Source organism: Oncorhynchus kisutch, linkage group LG17, assembly GCF_002021735.2.
Source record: "Oncorhynchus kisutch isolate 150728-3 linkage group LG17, Okis_V2, whole genome shotgun sequence".
In the NCBI taxonomy this organism is placed as follows: domain Eukaryota; kingdom Metazoa; phylum Chordata; class Actinopteri; order Salmoniformes; family Salmonidae; genus Oncorhynchus; species Oncorhynchus kisutch.
Genome location: NC_034190.2, coordinates 49,213,590 through 49,229,324, shown reverse-complemented (window position 1 = coordinate 49,229,324; position 15,735 = coordinate 49,213,590). Strand labels below are relative to the sequence as shown.

Genomic DNA, 15,735 nt, shown 5'->3' with positions numbered 1-15,735 from the left:
TGAAGCACTCCTGCCCTATCATATGAAATCTAAAGATTAGGGCCAAATGAATTTGTTTAAATTGACTGATGTCCTTATATGAACTGTAACTCAGTAAAATCTTTGAAATTGTTGCATGTTGTGTTTATATTTTTGTTCAGTATAATTTCAGTGTTCCGGATTTCCATTTACTATGTTACGTCTAGTCTATGAAACCAGGCTGGGTAATCTGGTAAGGGGTAATGATGGTTGAAATATTTTCTGGATGTACATTTTGCCAGGACATCACGGTTTCAAACCAACCTCTTCTGTTCCTGGGATGACAACAATGCACCACACCCAAAAGTGAGAAAATAAATATTGTTCAACTGTGCAGCTATTGAAAATAAGGTTGCATGATAATACATAAGGTTTGATTTTGTAAGTGCATTTATAAATGGTTAATAACTGGAGGTAAACATTGGATTACTATTTGGCAAACACTGACCAGCTATTGCAATATATAACTGTTTATTCCTGGTTTATAAGGCATTTACAATTGATCAATTAACCGTTAATAACGTAATTAGAACCTTTTATAAACCCTTTACAAATGGAACCTTATTGTAAAGTGTTATCTGGAAGCCTTTGTGTATCTTTGTCCAACACCATTCTGAATAACAGCTTTTGCCCAGACATACTTTGCTATTTTTCCAGTAATGAGCTAACTGTGCATGGCCATCTGGTGAAATTACTCTCACATCAGTGGCTTTGCTACATAAGGCCACAAACCTATATTGTATTCCCTGCTCTCTTTTAACACAAATGTAAGACCCTTCTTTACTGTTAATTCACAACAAAAGAATAAGATACCAAAAAAATTGAAGAAAAGTACAAATATATATTTCTTAGCTCAATGCGTTTCTTGTTGTTCATATGGCCGTCATATAGTCACTCAGCGCAGCCAAAATATATATTTTATATTTTCTAAAATGGTTTGTAAAAATCGATCTATTTACCAGCACCAATGCGTGGGACTGTGCCCATTACCTCAGTGTGTTTGCCAACTGAGAAATATTATGACGTGGGCCAAGGTTTTTAGTGGGCGGGGTTAAATCGTGGGGGAGGATCGGGTTAAAGGTGAAAGTTGAACGATTTTCATTTTGTTGTCTTTTGTGCTAAGCAGGAGAGTGGAGCCCGATCAAGCAGCAGCGTCTCTTCCCTCTTCCCCGAATCCTTTTAAAATTCCCTCCCGAACCTCTCCCCTTCTACCCTCCCCTTAAACACACCTCACGGGACTGTTCGGGTAAGGCTGCCCTAACTAACTCAATTTTCTTTGGAGTGTGAAGGACAGAGTTAACTGCGCCTGAGTGATTCAGGACCTAGGCCGCAGCATTCAAAATAGCGGATTAATCGTCACATACTAGGCTAGCTTGCTAGCATTGCGCTCATTCTGATTTGATTAGCTACTACTATCCGTTTCTATCTAGCCATTGAGCAGTTTGCACAATATTGCTGAAGCTATCCACATTCTACCAAGACTGAGTAGGGACCGTATTTAATTCATAGGTTCATCAACTTTAGGTTTTAAATCTTTAGGTAACTAGCCAATGTCACCAGGGTTACTAGCTAGAAATGCTGCTAGCAGGCAAGCTAACGTTAGCTAACTAATTATCATACTAAGTTACATACAGGCAACTGGAACTAACTAACGTCAGTTGGCTTTTTAAATACAATTTTTCCGTTATAACGAGCAATCTTGTTATCCAAAAGTAATGAACTTACAATTTTTTGCCATGCTTAAGTAATTTAAGTACAGACTAGTACTAGCTAACTAGTAAGCAAACGTTGGCTTTGATAAATCAGTTTTATGTATTTTCATGGTGTAAATAAATGTAGCTAACTAGTAGCTACGTCTGGTTTTCTCGCTGCATAATCATTAGCTAAACTATATCTGAATCAATACACTGTAATATGAGCAGAGTTAGTGAACCTTGGGTGTAATGAATCAAGTTAAACAATGGGATTCACTTATTCGATTAACATAGTCTTAGGATGATTTTAAGGTAACAATGCCCTGGTCAGCACTCTCAGTAGCTAGTTTCACTGTTTTTATCAGAACCAATATAAGTAAATTTGCTAATTAAGGTAACAATGCCCTGGTCAGCACTCTCAGTAGCTAGTTTCACTGTTTTTATCAGAACCAATATAAGTAAATTTGCTAAATCCTGTAAAATGTACTTATGATTGAAATGTGGTTTTCTCACCTAGCTATTGTAAGATGAATGGACTAACTGCAAGTTGCTCTGGAATCTGTTAAATGGTAAATTACTAAATATAAAAATGTAAGTCAGTAGGACTAGTTGGTTTCTTGCTTGAATATTTTTTTTCATCAATTGTTTGCCATCTGTAACTTAACACTTCTGTTTTTTTTTCTCTGCTCCCTCTCGTCTTGAAGACCAAATACTACTTCTTGGCGAATATAGACTTCAAACACTACAACAACTATGGACACCGGTGTGATTGAAGGAGGGCTCAATGTCACCCTAACCATTAGACTCCTTATGCACGGAAAGGTGAGTGTGCACAGGAGATGGACGATAAAAGATATGACCATTACACCGTGGTTGTTCCATTCACACACCTCATTCATTACTGTGTAGTCAGCATAAACATAGCATCGTCATGAACCAGGAAGCCTGGGGAAGTTCCATTGCAAAAATCGTCTAGACGGGCCAGAAGCCGGTGTAACAGACTCCTCGCAAAACGTCAAACTAATGAAATGCCATGCTTGAGCGGAGCTCCAAAGGTGCGCACCAGATTAGTACCGTAGGAGCAACAGTACATAGGGACTAAAAATATAAACGAAACATTTTAGAACATTTGCAGCACGCTGGTTTTCACGGCATTTCTCACGATACATGGCCCCATTCATTCTTTCCTTTACACGGATCAGTCGTCCTGGTCCCTTTGCAGAAAAACAGCCACAAAGCATGATGTTTCCATGCTTCACAGTAGGTATGGTGTTCTTTGGATGCAACTCTGCATTCTTTGTCCTCCAAACACGACGAGTTGAGTTTCTACCAAAAAGTTATATTTTGGTTTCATCTGACCATATGACATTCTCCCAATCTTCTTCTGGATCATCCAAATGCTCTCTAGCAAACTTCAGACGGGCCTGGACATGTACTGGCTTAAGCAGGGGGACACGTCTGGCACTGCAGGATTTGAGTCCCTGGCGGCGTAGTGTGTTACTGATGGTAGGCTTTTGTTACTTTGGTCCCAGCTCTCTGCAGGTCATTTCTGGTGTCCTTTGACAGCTTTTTGGTCTTCGCCATAGTGGAGTTTGGAGTGTGACTGTTTGAGGTTGTGGACAGGTGTCTTTTATACTGATAACAAGTTCAAACGGGTGCCATTAATACAGGTAACGAGTGGAGGACAGCGGAGCCTCTTAAAGAAGTTGTTACAGGTCTGAGAGCCAGAAATCTTGCTTGTTTGTAGGTGACCAAATACTTATTTTCCACCATAATTTGCAAATAAATTCATAAAAAATCCTACAATGTGATTTTCTGGATTTGTTTCCTAATTTTGTCTGTATTAGTTGAAGTGTACCTATGACGAAAATTACAGGCCTCATCTTTTTAAGTGGGAGAACTTGCACAATTGGTGGCTGACTAAATACTTTTTTGCCCCACTGTATATTTGTTTTACATGTATTTGCTTATTGAATATATTCAGCCGCCATGTGGACGAATGGCGGAAAAGGTCTGTCACCGGAGCACAGTCTACTTGAAATTTCAATAAATATAAATCGCAGACAGTCGGCCACACTTGATAGCTTGGAAACTAGCACTAGCGTAGGCAACAACTACCCGGGCGGAAAACGGTGATGCACATAACACACATCACCCCTTCTACAGGCGTGTGGGAGGAGGGTTATTTTTATTTTTAACCTTTTATTTAACTACGCAAGTCGGTTAAGAACAAATTCTTATTTACAATGACGGCCAAACCCTAACCCGGACGCCACTGGGCCAATTGTACGCCACCCTATGGGAGTCCCAATTATGGCCGGTTGTGATACAGCCTGCAATCGAACCAGGGTCTAGTGACGCCTCTAGTACTGAGGTGCAGTGCCTTAGACCCGCTGTGCCACTCGGGGAGCTTCTTGAAATGTAACGTCCAAACAAAATCTTCGAAAAAATTAAATGTTTGCAATAAATCCTCTAGACCTCCAACGGCGGCATGACGACAACGTGTTTTTGGAGGTATGCCAACGCGAGACTAATATAAACCTTACACTGCACACTACATAGATAACTTGCATATGGTAGAAAACACTACTTCATGGGGTTCTTTCATTCTTGAGTAAAGCTTTTGTAAAGTGAGTATATATATCTAGAGGATAATGATGATGATGTATTACTGATTTTAATATGTTATTGCTTTTCTTGTCTGCAGGAAGTTGGAAGCATTATTGGAAAGGTGAGTGTGTCTTCCTGATGTTTCTCACTGTGTTCTGCTTTGCACTTTTCATTCATGGCTATGACTGTTGTTTAAACATTGTGCTTTCTGTGCAGAAAGGAGAGTCTGTGAAGAAGATGAGAGAGGAGGTGAGTTGTCCGTCATTGCATTGATTAACGTATTGAAGGAAGTTTGAGAGTAGTGGCCACTTCTAGACATTTTCTACCGATTCTGATGACTCATGCTTGAGGGTTGACAGATTGCAATGTTACAACCAAATTTTGGCCAGCGCTGAATGTGCAATTAAATATATTGTCTTAATATTTTAGCATTGTAATGAGAAAACACATGAATAACATGTCACGACCACGTGACTGTTTGCCTTGTACAGAGTGGCGCTCGTATCAACATCTCTGAGGGGAACTGCCCAGAGAGGATCATCACCCTGGCAGGCCCCACCACCGCCATCTTTAAAGCCTTTTCCATGATCATCGAGAAGCTGGAGGAGGTTTGACTCCTAACTACAGATTTCAAATAAGCCATAGAACATTTCAATCAGGCTGGAAACCTATTACTAAGAAATTTAAATGTTTTTCACGCACCCATGAACAATACACCATTTTTGAGTAAGATATGTAACGATTCAGATTTTGCATAGTAAAGATCATGAGAAAAAATCTGTAAGTCCACGCCTTTGGACCGAAGCCATCCTCAGCAGTGTATCTTGTTTTTCCGTTCGATTCCCTACAGGACATCAGCAGCTCGATGACTAACAGCACGGCCACCAGCCAACCGCCAGTCACCCTGCGCATCGTTGTGCCTGCCAGCCAGTGTGGCTCCCTCATCGGCAAGGGCGGCTGCAAGATCAAAGAGATCAGAGAGGTACGTACAGTACACCCACACAAGTATGTTATTATGCTAATTAGAAATGATCACCCACGGTCTCTAGATGAACTGTGCCACCAGATATTCTAAAGAGAACTCTGAACACTTAATGTTGACCCTCCCTCCTTCCTGTCTCTCTCTCCAGTCGACAGGAGCTCAGGTACAGGTGGCAGGGGACATGCTGCCTAACTCCACAGAGCGTGCCATCACCATTGCAGGGACCCCCCAGTCCATCATCGAGTGTGTCAAGCAGATCTGTGTCGTCATGCTCGAGGTAGTAGTATGGGAACCATTGCACACTCGTCTTTTTTTCTATTTCATCTGAGATGTTGCTTAGGTTCCTGATTTAATTTTTTAAATTTTATATCATTGTCCTACATTTTGAAGTGTCTCCAAAATAACTACCGCTTATGTACATTTTCCAGTTCCTAATGGTTGATTTTGTTTCTCTCCTCAGTCTCCGCCTAAGGGTGTAACCATCCCTTACAGGCCCAAACCCTCAGGCTCTCCTGTCATATTTGCGGGAGGTCAGGTAAATAAACCAACCTTATTCATCTGTAATTAATCAACTAATTGGTCTGTAATTCATATGTCAGTTTTCCCTTTCTTTAAATGATAGCATTGTCAGTTGTTTAAGGGAAGTTGAATAACACTGTACTTTTAAGTCTCTTTCTACATTTCAGTAGTGTGTTATTCTGCACTGTGCAGACGTCAGCACCATTGCCAAATGGCCTCCAGAGTTTCTATGTTAAGGGAGAGAAATCCCCTCCAGTAGTTGTAGAGTAGCTGAGCTGTCAGATGGGTTGAGTACTAGCTGGAGGGCGCATATTTTTTAAATTTAACCTTTTATTTAACGAGGCAAGTCAGTTATTTAACTAGGCAGGTCAGTAACCTTTCAGTTTCCGGCCCAACGCTCTAACCACTAGGCTATATGCGTCACCCATATGTCCATATCCTTGTTGTGTATGGTGTTGTCTGAATTACCCCATAGCGTTCTCATTCCAGACATCCAAGGACTTGGCTGCGTTTAGACAGTAGCCCAATTCGGATCTTTTTTTCCCACTAATTCGTTTTTACACCAATCACATTTTTGTCAGAGCCGATCTGATTGGTCAAAAGACCAATTAGTGCCCAAAAGATCAGAACTGGGCTGCCTGTCTAAACGCAGCCATGGGTCTCCAGGATACTAAGTCTGTAAGTGTGCTTTTCGTGCCCATTTCCCACGTACCCTCCTAAGTGCTTTTCTCTCATTGCAGGCCTACGCTGTCCAAGGACAGCACGCCATTCCACAGCCTGACGTAAGTGAAGGTCATTCTGTAAGTGAGCCCATATATCTACACATCAACACTCCTGGGTAGTCATGGCACCCACCCTCTCTTACATGCTGTACCTTCTCTCCCCCCCCCCCCCCCCCCCCCCCCAACCACTCTAGTTCAATTTTTTTAGTTTCAATCAGTAAATGCACTGCAGTGATGCATCGCTAAGACCTTCTGGTACTTTTAAATGTTTTGTTTGTTGCCATGTGTATCGTTTAATTTCTTTTGCAGCCCTGATTATGTTTGGGAGAAATTCTGAAATTAGGCTTTGTCAAATTTGTTTGTGGTGCTAGCCTTAACTGTCAAATCAATCTATTGTTTTGTGTTGAGGTGCACCGTTTTTTGTTTTTTTTGGACTGCACATTTTTGACTGTTGCTGTGAAGTAGGGCTGCACAGTATTTCAGACTTTGTATCGGTTGATAATTGCCTAAAGAAATATCAGTATCGGATGATTTCATAGCCAGTATTTTGTCCATATATATCAGTGTTAAGTCTGAGCCACTAATAATTTATCGGTGTTGGACAGAATTTTTATGTGCATCCCGAATGGTATGGCTATATACAGTTGAAGTTGGAAGTTTACATACATCTTAGCCAAATACATTTAAACTCCGTTTTTCACAATTCCTGACATTTAATCCTAGTAAAAAGTTTATTTTAAGAATGTGAAATGTCAGAATAATAGTAGAGTGATTTTATTTCAGCTTTTATTTATTTAATCACATTCCCAGTGGGTCAGAAGTTTACATACACTCAATTAGTATTTGGTAGCAATGTCTCAGGTAGCCTTCCACAAGCTTCCCACAATAAGTTGGGTGAATTTTGGCCCATGCCTCCTGACAGAGCTGGTGTAACTGGGTCAGGTTTGTAGGCCTCCTTGCTCCCACACAATTTTTCAGTTCTGCCCACAAATGTTCTATAGGATTGAGGTCAGGGCTTTGTGATGGCCACTCCAATACCTTGACTTTGTTGTCCTTAAGCTATTTTGCCACAACTTTGGAAGTATGCTTGGGGTCATTGTCCATTTGGAGGACCCATTTGCAACCAAGCTTTAACTTCCTGACTGATGTCTAGAGATGTTGCTTCAATATATCCACATAATTTTCCTGCCTCATGATGCCATCTATTTTGTGAAGTGCATCAGTCCCTCCTGCAGCAAAGCACCCCCACAACATGATGCTGCCACCCCCGTGCTTCACGGTTGGAATAGTGTTCTTCGGCTTGCAAGCCTCCCCTTTTTCCTCCAAACATAACGATGGTCATTGCGACCAAACAGTTCTATTTTTGTTTCATCAGACCAGAGGACATTCCTCCAAAAAGTCCGATCTTTGTCCCCATGTGCAGTTGCAAACCATAGTCTGGCTTTTTATGGCGGTTTTGGCACAGTGGCTTCTTCCTTGCTGAGCGGCCTTTCAGGTTATGCCGATATAGGACTCATTTTACTGTGGATATAGATACTTTTGTACCTGTTTCATCCAGCGTCTTCACAAGGTCCTTTGCTGTTGTTCTGGGATTGATTTGCACTTTTCGCACCAAAGTACGTTCATCTCCAGGAGACAGAACGCGTCTCCTTCCTGAGCGGTATGCCAGCTGCGTGGTCCCATGCTATTTATACTTGCGTACTATTGTTTGTACAGATGAACGTGGTACTTTCAGGTGTTTGGAAATTGCTCCCAAGAATGAACCAGACTTGTGGAGGTCTCGGCTGGTTTCTTTTGATTTTCCCATGATGTCAAGCAAAGAGGCACTGAGTTTGAAGGTAGGCCTTGAAATACATTCACAGATGCACCTCTAATTGACTCAAATTATGTCAATTAGCCTATCAGAAGCTTCTAAAGCCATGACATAATTTGCTGGAATTTTCCAAGCTTTTTAAAAGCACAGTCAACTTAGTGTACGTAAACTTCTGACCCACTGGAATTGTGATACAGTGAATTATAAGTGAAATCTCTGTAAACAATTGTTGGAAAAATTACTTGTCATGCACAAAGTAGATGTCCTAACCGACTTGCCAAAACTATAGTTTGTTTACAAGTGCCTTTTGAACGGGGTATGGTAGTAGGTGCCAGGTGCACCAGTTTGTCAAGAAGTACAACGCTGTTTTTGACGCTCAACAGTTTCCCGTTTTGCGTCAAGAATAGTCAATCACCCAAAGGACACCCAGCATTGGAGTCATGGGCCAGCATCCTTGTGAAACGCTTTCGACACCTTGTAGAGCCATGTCCCGACGAATTGTGGCTGTTCTGAGGACAATATTACGAATGTGTTCCTAATGTTTGGTATAGTGTGTGTTTGGACACCTACTCGTTCAAAGGTTGTTCTTTATTTGAATTATTTTCTACATTGTAGAATAATAGTGTAGACCTCAACTATGAAATAACACATGGAATCATGTAGTAACCAAAAAAGTGTTAAACCAATCAGTTTTATATTTGACATTCTTCAAAGTAGCCTTTGCCTTGATGACAGCTTTGCACACTCGTGGCATTTGCTCAACCAGCTTCATGAGGTCGTCACATGGAATACATTTCAATGACCAGGTGTGCCTTGTTACAAGTTAATTTGTGGAATTTCTTTCTTTAATGCGTTTGAGCCAATCAGTTTTGTTGTGACAAGGTAGGGGTGGTATACAGAAGATAGCCCTACTTGGTAAAAGACCAAGTCCATATTATGGCAAGAACAGCTCAAATAAGCAAAGAGAAACGACGGTCCATCATTACTTTAAGACATGAAGGTCAGTCAATGCGGAAAATTTCAAGAACTTTTAAAGTTTCTTCAAGTGCAGTCACAAAAACTATCAATTGCAGCCCACATAAATGCTTCACAGAGTTCAAGTAACAGACACATCTCATCATCAACTGTTCAGAGGAGACTGCGTGAATCAGGCCTTTATGGTCTAATTGCTGCAAAGAAACCACTACTAAAGGATACCAATAATAAGAATAGACTTGCTTGGGCCAAGAAACAAGCGCAATGGACATTAGATCTGTGGAAATCTGTCCTTTTAGTCTAATGAGTCCAAATTTGAGTTTAAAAAAATTATTATTATTTACCTGCCCTGTCTTTGAGAAATGCAGAGTATGTACTCTCTGCATGGAGGTGTGATGGTGTGCTTTACTAGTGACACTTTCTGTGATTTTATTTAGAATTCAAGGCACACTTAACCAGCATGGCTACCACAGCATTCTGCAGCGCTTTGCCATCCAATCTGGTTTGCGCTTGGGACTATCATTTGTTTTTCAACAGGACAGTGACCCAACACACCCCCAGCCTGTGTAAGTACTATTTGACCAAGAAGTGATTTAGTGCTGCATCAGATGACCTGGCCTCCACAATCAGCCGACCTCAACCCATTTTGGGATGAGTTGGACTGCAGAGTGAAGGAAAAGCACCCAACTAGTGCTCCGCATATGTGGGAACTTCTTCAAAACAGTTTGAAAAGCATTCCTCATGAAGCTGGTTGAGAGGTTTGCCAAGACTGTGCAAAATTGTCATCGAGGCAAAGGGTGGCTACTTTGAAGAATCTCAAATATAAAATATATTTTTTATTTGTTTTAACACTTTTTCATTACATGATTCCATTTCATAGTTTTGATGTCTTCACTATTATTCTCAATGTAGAAAAATGTATTAATAAAAATAAAAGGAAAACCCTTGAATGAGTAGGTGGTTCCAAACTTTTGACGTGTGTGTTTTAAGCAATAAGGCCAGAGGGGGTGTTGTATGTGGCCAATATGCCACAACTAAGGGCTGTTCTTAGGTGCAAGGCGGAGTGACTGGAAATAGCCATTAGCCGTGGTATATTGGCCATATACCACAAACTCCCGAGGTGCCTTATTGCTATTATAAACTGGTTACCAACGTAATTTAAAGCAGTAAAAATAAATACTTTGTCATACCCATGGGATACGTCTGATATACCATGGCTGTCAGCCAATCGGCTCGAACCACCCAGTTTATAAATATTTATATATCACAGAAACATATATGGACACCAAATAAGTGGGTTCTGCTAGTTCAGCCATACCCGTTGTTGACAGGTGTATAAAATCGAGCATACAGTCATTTAATCGCCAAAGACCAACATTGGCAGTAGTATGGCCTTACTGAAGAACTCAGTGACTTTCAACCCTGGCACCGTCATCGGATGCCACTTGTTAAGCTCTCCGCCATTGGACTCTGACGCAATGGAAACACATTTTCTTGAGTGAGGAATCAGGCTTCAAGATCTAGCAATCCAACGGACGAATCTGGGTTTGGCGGATGCCAGGAAAACGCTGCCTGCCCCTATGCATAGTGCCAACTGTAAAGTTTGGTGGAGGATGAATAATGGTCTGGGGCTGTTTTTCATGGTTTGGGCTAGGCCCCTTAGTTCCAGTGAAGGGAAATCTTAACACGTTTGAGTGAGGTTTTGTTCTCGCCTGAGTAGCCTCGTTTCATTGCCAAAAATAAAATTAAACCATCCGGTGTTCTGCGAAATAACAACCCAATGTCAAATACAGGTAGCCTAGTCAAATAATTAACATCCAATGACATTAACCGTTACTCTCTCACGGGAAACCTTCACTCTTGCGCAGACATTTAGAAACTAAACATGACAATTTGAGAAATTAACCACGGGAGTTTTTTGATCAAGAATAAAGATGACTTTTGACTAGTAAGACTTAGAAAAGCAATAGATACCATTAATAAGAAGGGGCTAGAATCATCTTATATGGTCAGCTACCGAGTGGCTAGGACAGGCAAGCCCATACGATTGTGGAAGACTTGATTCTTCCTGCTGCTGATACGGCTGGGGGAAAGGCCAAAACTATACAGACAATGCCTTCATCAAACAACACTGTTTCACAACGCATCAGTGACATGGCAGGAGACATAGTGGAGTGGTAACGCGTGTGCAAGCAGTTGCTCCCGACGCCACTTGGGTACACTGCAGCATCCACCGAGAAGCTCTTGCTGCCAAGGCTGCCAATGACTGACCGCTTATGCAATGATATGGGCAGCGACCATGTAATGCTTTTATAACATATAGAAGTGCGCTGGTTATCAAGTATTGACACTTTTTAAAAAACAAATTGAGACAAGCATAGTTTTCTTTTACTGACAATTTTCACTTGTCTGACCACTTGCATGATGACTAGTTTCTCACACGACTGGCCTATCTGGGTGACACTCAACTATATTCAATGTGCGGGACAAAATTGAGGCTATGATTAAGAAGTTGGAGCTCTTCTCTGTCTGCATTAACAAGGACAACACACCGGTCTTTCCATCATTTGTATTTTTTTGTTGTGTGCAAATAAACTCAAGCTTACAGACAATGTCAAATGTGATATAGCGACGCACCGGAGTGAGCTGGGTGCGCATGTACCTATGTGAGAGTGGATTCTCAGCCCTCACTAGCATGAAACTAAATACAGGCACAGACTGTGTGTGGAAAATGATTTAAGACTGAGACTCTCTCCAATACAACCCAACATTGCAGTTATGTGCATCCTTTCAGGCACACCCTTCTCATTAACCAATGAGTTATTCACCATTTTTGATGAACAAATCAGGTTTTATATGTAAGATGGCTAAATAAAGAGCAAAATGATTTATTATTATTTGTGCCCTGGTCTTATGGAGCTTTTTGTCACAACCCGGATTGTGGAAAGTGACAAACTCACACCCATTCTTATGTTTAATATGTTCTTATGTGCGCTGACCCTGGTGCTAGAGGGGGTACGCAGCTGGAGATTGACTGTTTTGAAAGGGGTACTGGCCTATAAAAAGTTAGGGAACCACTTATCTAGTAGAAAGCCTTCCCAGAAGAGTGGAGGCTGTTATAGCAGCAAAGGGGGGACCAACTCTATATTAATAGAGTTGGTGATTTTGGAATGAGATGTTTGACGAGCAGGTGTCCACATACCTTTGGTCATGTAGTGTATACGTGTGTTAATGCAGAACATAACCCTGTGTATCTCCTGGCTTTATAGTTCCTGTCTTTCTCCTTTCATCAACCCTCTCTCTCTTCCTCTCCATGTATCCACCTCTCTCTCCACAGCTTACTAAACTCCACCAGCTGGCCATGCAGCAGAGCCCTTTCCCCATCGCTCCCAACAACCAGGGTTTCCAGGGTAGGTCAACAGAGGAGGAAAAGAGACCGGAAGCATTTTATTGATTTTTGTTGCATTCTCTGCAACATTTTTGTCTTTGTCGGCACTGACTTGTGTTTTCTCTCTTTAGCTGGGATGGATGCTTCTGCACAAACTGGTTCCCATGAGCTGACCATTCCAAATGATGTAAGTATCCCCGTCCACTCTGGAATTCTCTTCCCTACTTGTTCTTGATACTTCAGCCCAAGATTGATGTAAATCTTTCAGGAATTTCTTTAGTGTTAGTTGTAGCATACTTGTCTTATCTGGGTTTTTAGTTTAAAAACCATTTCACTCCTGAGAAGAGTGGTTGAAATGTCTTGTATTCTGAAACTTTCTCTCTTGCCTTCCTTGGCCTAAGTTGATTGGCTGCATCATTGGCCGTCAGGGGGCTAAGATCAATGAGATCCGCCAGATGTCCGGGGCTCAGATCAAGATTGCCAACCCAGTGGAGGGCTCTTCTGACAGGCAGGTGACCATCACCGGCTCCCCTGCCAGCATCAGCCTGGCTGAGTACCTGATCAACGCCAGGTGAGGGACAACACGCTGGAACTACTGATATGCCAAGTCATGGTTCAGAATAAGAGGACCAATATGGCTAGGAAATCAAAGCGGCTTGCATTTAAGGCTAGTTTTTGAATCTCCTCTTGTTTTTTTTATGTTTCTGTAGGCTGTCATCTGAAGCTACTGGACTGGCAGCCAACTGACATGGAGAATCTTCATCAGCACCTGACGTAACCCCCCCTACTTTTTACCGAGAGGTCCCTCAATAAAGTTAATGCAAAAACCAATCCTTTGGTTAAACACCTACCTACTCAGCTGTAATTACATCAAGGTATTTTATTTATTTATTATGTTAAATTCCCTTTGCATATAGTTTTTTAAAGATATTTTTTTGGTGTATTTATGTTTTGACCTTGGTAGCCGGGGAAGAAACATTTTTGGAAAAATCTGAAAAGGAATATGTTTTTTTTTTTTTATGTCAGATTTTTCTTAGAAAATGTATTTAAAAAATGAAGGAAAAAAAGACCCAATAATAACAAGCTGTTGTGGACTGTTCCTTCCCTGTATTTGATGATTTGTATTTATTGTTTATTTAATACACACCAGTCCTCCTGTTAGAATTCACTGATATTTACCATTCTTTAAAGCTGAACTTCCTAAATGAGGCATTGTGGGTAATGGGTATACGTGGGGTGTAAATGATGTACTCTTAAGATGTAACGAAAGACAAGATCAGGAACTAATTGAAATGTCTCTGAAGTGGGACTATGAGGAGTGTTTTTAACTGAATTCTGTCACCTCTTTTATTTGCTGTATAATTATTTTGTCATTCCTGTTTTCATCTGTTTAAATGTTTTCCTTATTCAGGACATTTGAGTGTTGTTGTTGTTGTGTACTGGATTCTGATAGGGTGGGTGGGGCATGGTAACCCGGAGACAACGGGCCAGAGGGATGAATTTATTTTCTCTGAAATGATTAAGATAGAAGATAAACATTGATAACGTTGGAATATTTGTTTTGAATAGAGAAAATATTTTTTTTAACTGCAGGGGTGGGAGGGTGCTGCAAGGGGTAAAACAAAACAATTATTGCGTGTCTTTATAGGATAAGACTTGAGGTATTCATTTCAAATAACTTGAAGGAAGATTCTAAAATTAACACTAGTTTCCTGCTATCTCCTTTGCCTGGATCAGATTTAATTTTTTATTATTCTTTGCAGGATGAAGAAACTCACGTTTTTGTGCACGTTTTCAAACTATTGTAGATTCGGGTGCAAACTGAATTGTTGAAGAACTTCAATACATAAATAAAAAGATGTGAAATGCTAAAACTACCCCTGGATGTAACCTGTCATTTTTTAAATTTACATCTTTCCTGGGGTAAAAATACGAGGAACTTTCCTACTGCTAATGTAGAAACCAAATGTGATTAAAACAACTGCCTGAGCCCACTGAATGAAATGGAACAAAGCATGTTGTGCTGCACATTTCAGTTTGGTTTCCTTTTTCACTTTACTTCACTTGTCATACAGGGGCCTCACCTAAGTTCTGTAAGAAGTTGACATGTTCACAATATAACACACCCGTCACACCTCAGAAGATTTACCAATACAGTATTTATTTTCTTGCTCATATTTTGATATAATTCCTATGTTACAGTACAATGTGCAATGCTGTATTAAAAACAAAAACCTCTTGAAATTCAAAGGATACTTACTATTCCACTACTACCACCAGAGAGCAGTATTCTATCTTTGTTCTGGCTAGTTTCTCTGTGATCTTAAAGGGTTGTGTATTCAAAACTCTGTGGTAGGAGAGTTAAGATAAAAGTATGACTTTAACATTACCAGTTGAGGGACCTATCGAAGGTTCAAACATTTTACTGAGCTGTTCATTCACCTTTGATATAACCTTTTTAAGTGCCAACCTCAATTCATTAACAAAAATTCTTATGGAAATGAATACTTTCAGGGTAAAAAAAGTGTAAACCTTCTCACAAAATATAAAACGGACACATCCAAAACTTAATATAAACGTGTAGTCATGCATTTGTTAATTGGGCTGCATACTGCTTTATTTTTTTTATACATCAGTTCTTATCTTACATGTAAAATATATTATTTTTTGTAACGTGATATGTGAATATCTACATTATTCATTTGCATGGGAGAAATTAGTGAATTGGACATTAGGCTCCTCCAAGAGCTGTGATGGTAAAGTACCAGTTGGCAAGGGGACAGTGTGTGCGCATGTCTGTTTTGTCGGTGTGCAAGTTTTTTTGTTGCTGAACTGGAGCAGTGTCTAAAGGTACCTGTATTAACACTTGATCTAAACTCTCTATAAAATGAAATCTAAACAAGTCATATTACAAGCTGTCCTAACAACTGCTGTCAGTTTATAACAAATCACCTGTGTTATTTTATGAAGATATGCTAACTAACAAACCCATATTGCTGCACGAGACACTGGTC

At 40.5% G+C, this 15,735-nt stretch overlaps 1 protein-coding gene across 14 annotated transcripts; it reads left to right on the top strand.

Annotated features, from left to right (window-relative positions):
• The first annotated feature begins 1,060 nt into the window (after positions 1-1,060).
• On the top strand, positions 1,061-14,598 carry LOC109907804 (poly(rC)-binding protein 2). Of its 14 annotated transcripts, none has more exons than XR_004203650.1 (15): positions 1,114-1,264; positions 2,230-2,281; positions 2,417-2,534; positions 4,420-4,443; positions 4,539-4,571; positions 4,814-4,930; positions 5,173-5,304; positions 5,453-5,581; positions 5,765-5,839; positions 6,564-6,623; positions 12,671-12,743; positions 12,853-12,908; positions 13,123-13,292; positions 13,432-13,596; positions 14,485-14,598. XR_004203650.1 is itself a non-coding variant. In XM_020506033.2 (14 exons), exons 3-14 carry the CDS (start codon positions 2,466-2,468, stop codon positions 13,466-13,468), a joined length of 978 nt encoding a protein of 325 aa, XP_020361622.1. In that variant the 5' UTR covers positions 1,102-1,264; positions 2,230-2,281; positions 2,417-2,465; the 3' UTR covers positions 13,469-14,598. The 14 variants fall into 14 exon arrangements, 8 of the variants coding, with proteins under 8 accessions (XP_020361624.1, XP_020361625.1, XP_020361622.1 ...); XR_004203648.1 differs by having other exon boundaries at positions 5,453-5,584; XM_020506033.2 differs by having other exon boundaries at positions 1,102-1,264; positions 5,453-5,584; positions 13,432-14,598.
• Positions 14,599-15,735: the final 1,137 nt, after the last annotated feature.

Bases quoted from the DNA above. Each gene is read 5' to 3' on its own strand.
- LOC109907804 (XM_020506033.2), top strand. From the start codon at position 2,466: ATGGACACCGGTGTGATTGAAGGAGGGCTCAATGTCACCCTAACCATT. The intron at 4,572-4,813 runs GTGAGTTGTCCG...TGCCTTGTACAG, and splicing joins TGAAGAAGATGAGAGAGGAG to AGTGGCGCTCGTATCAACAT. The intron at 6,624-12,670 runs GTAAGTGAGCCC...CTCTCTCCACAG, and splicing joins ACGTAAGTGAAGGTCATTCT to CTTACTAAACTCCACCAGCT.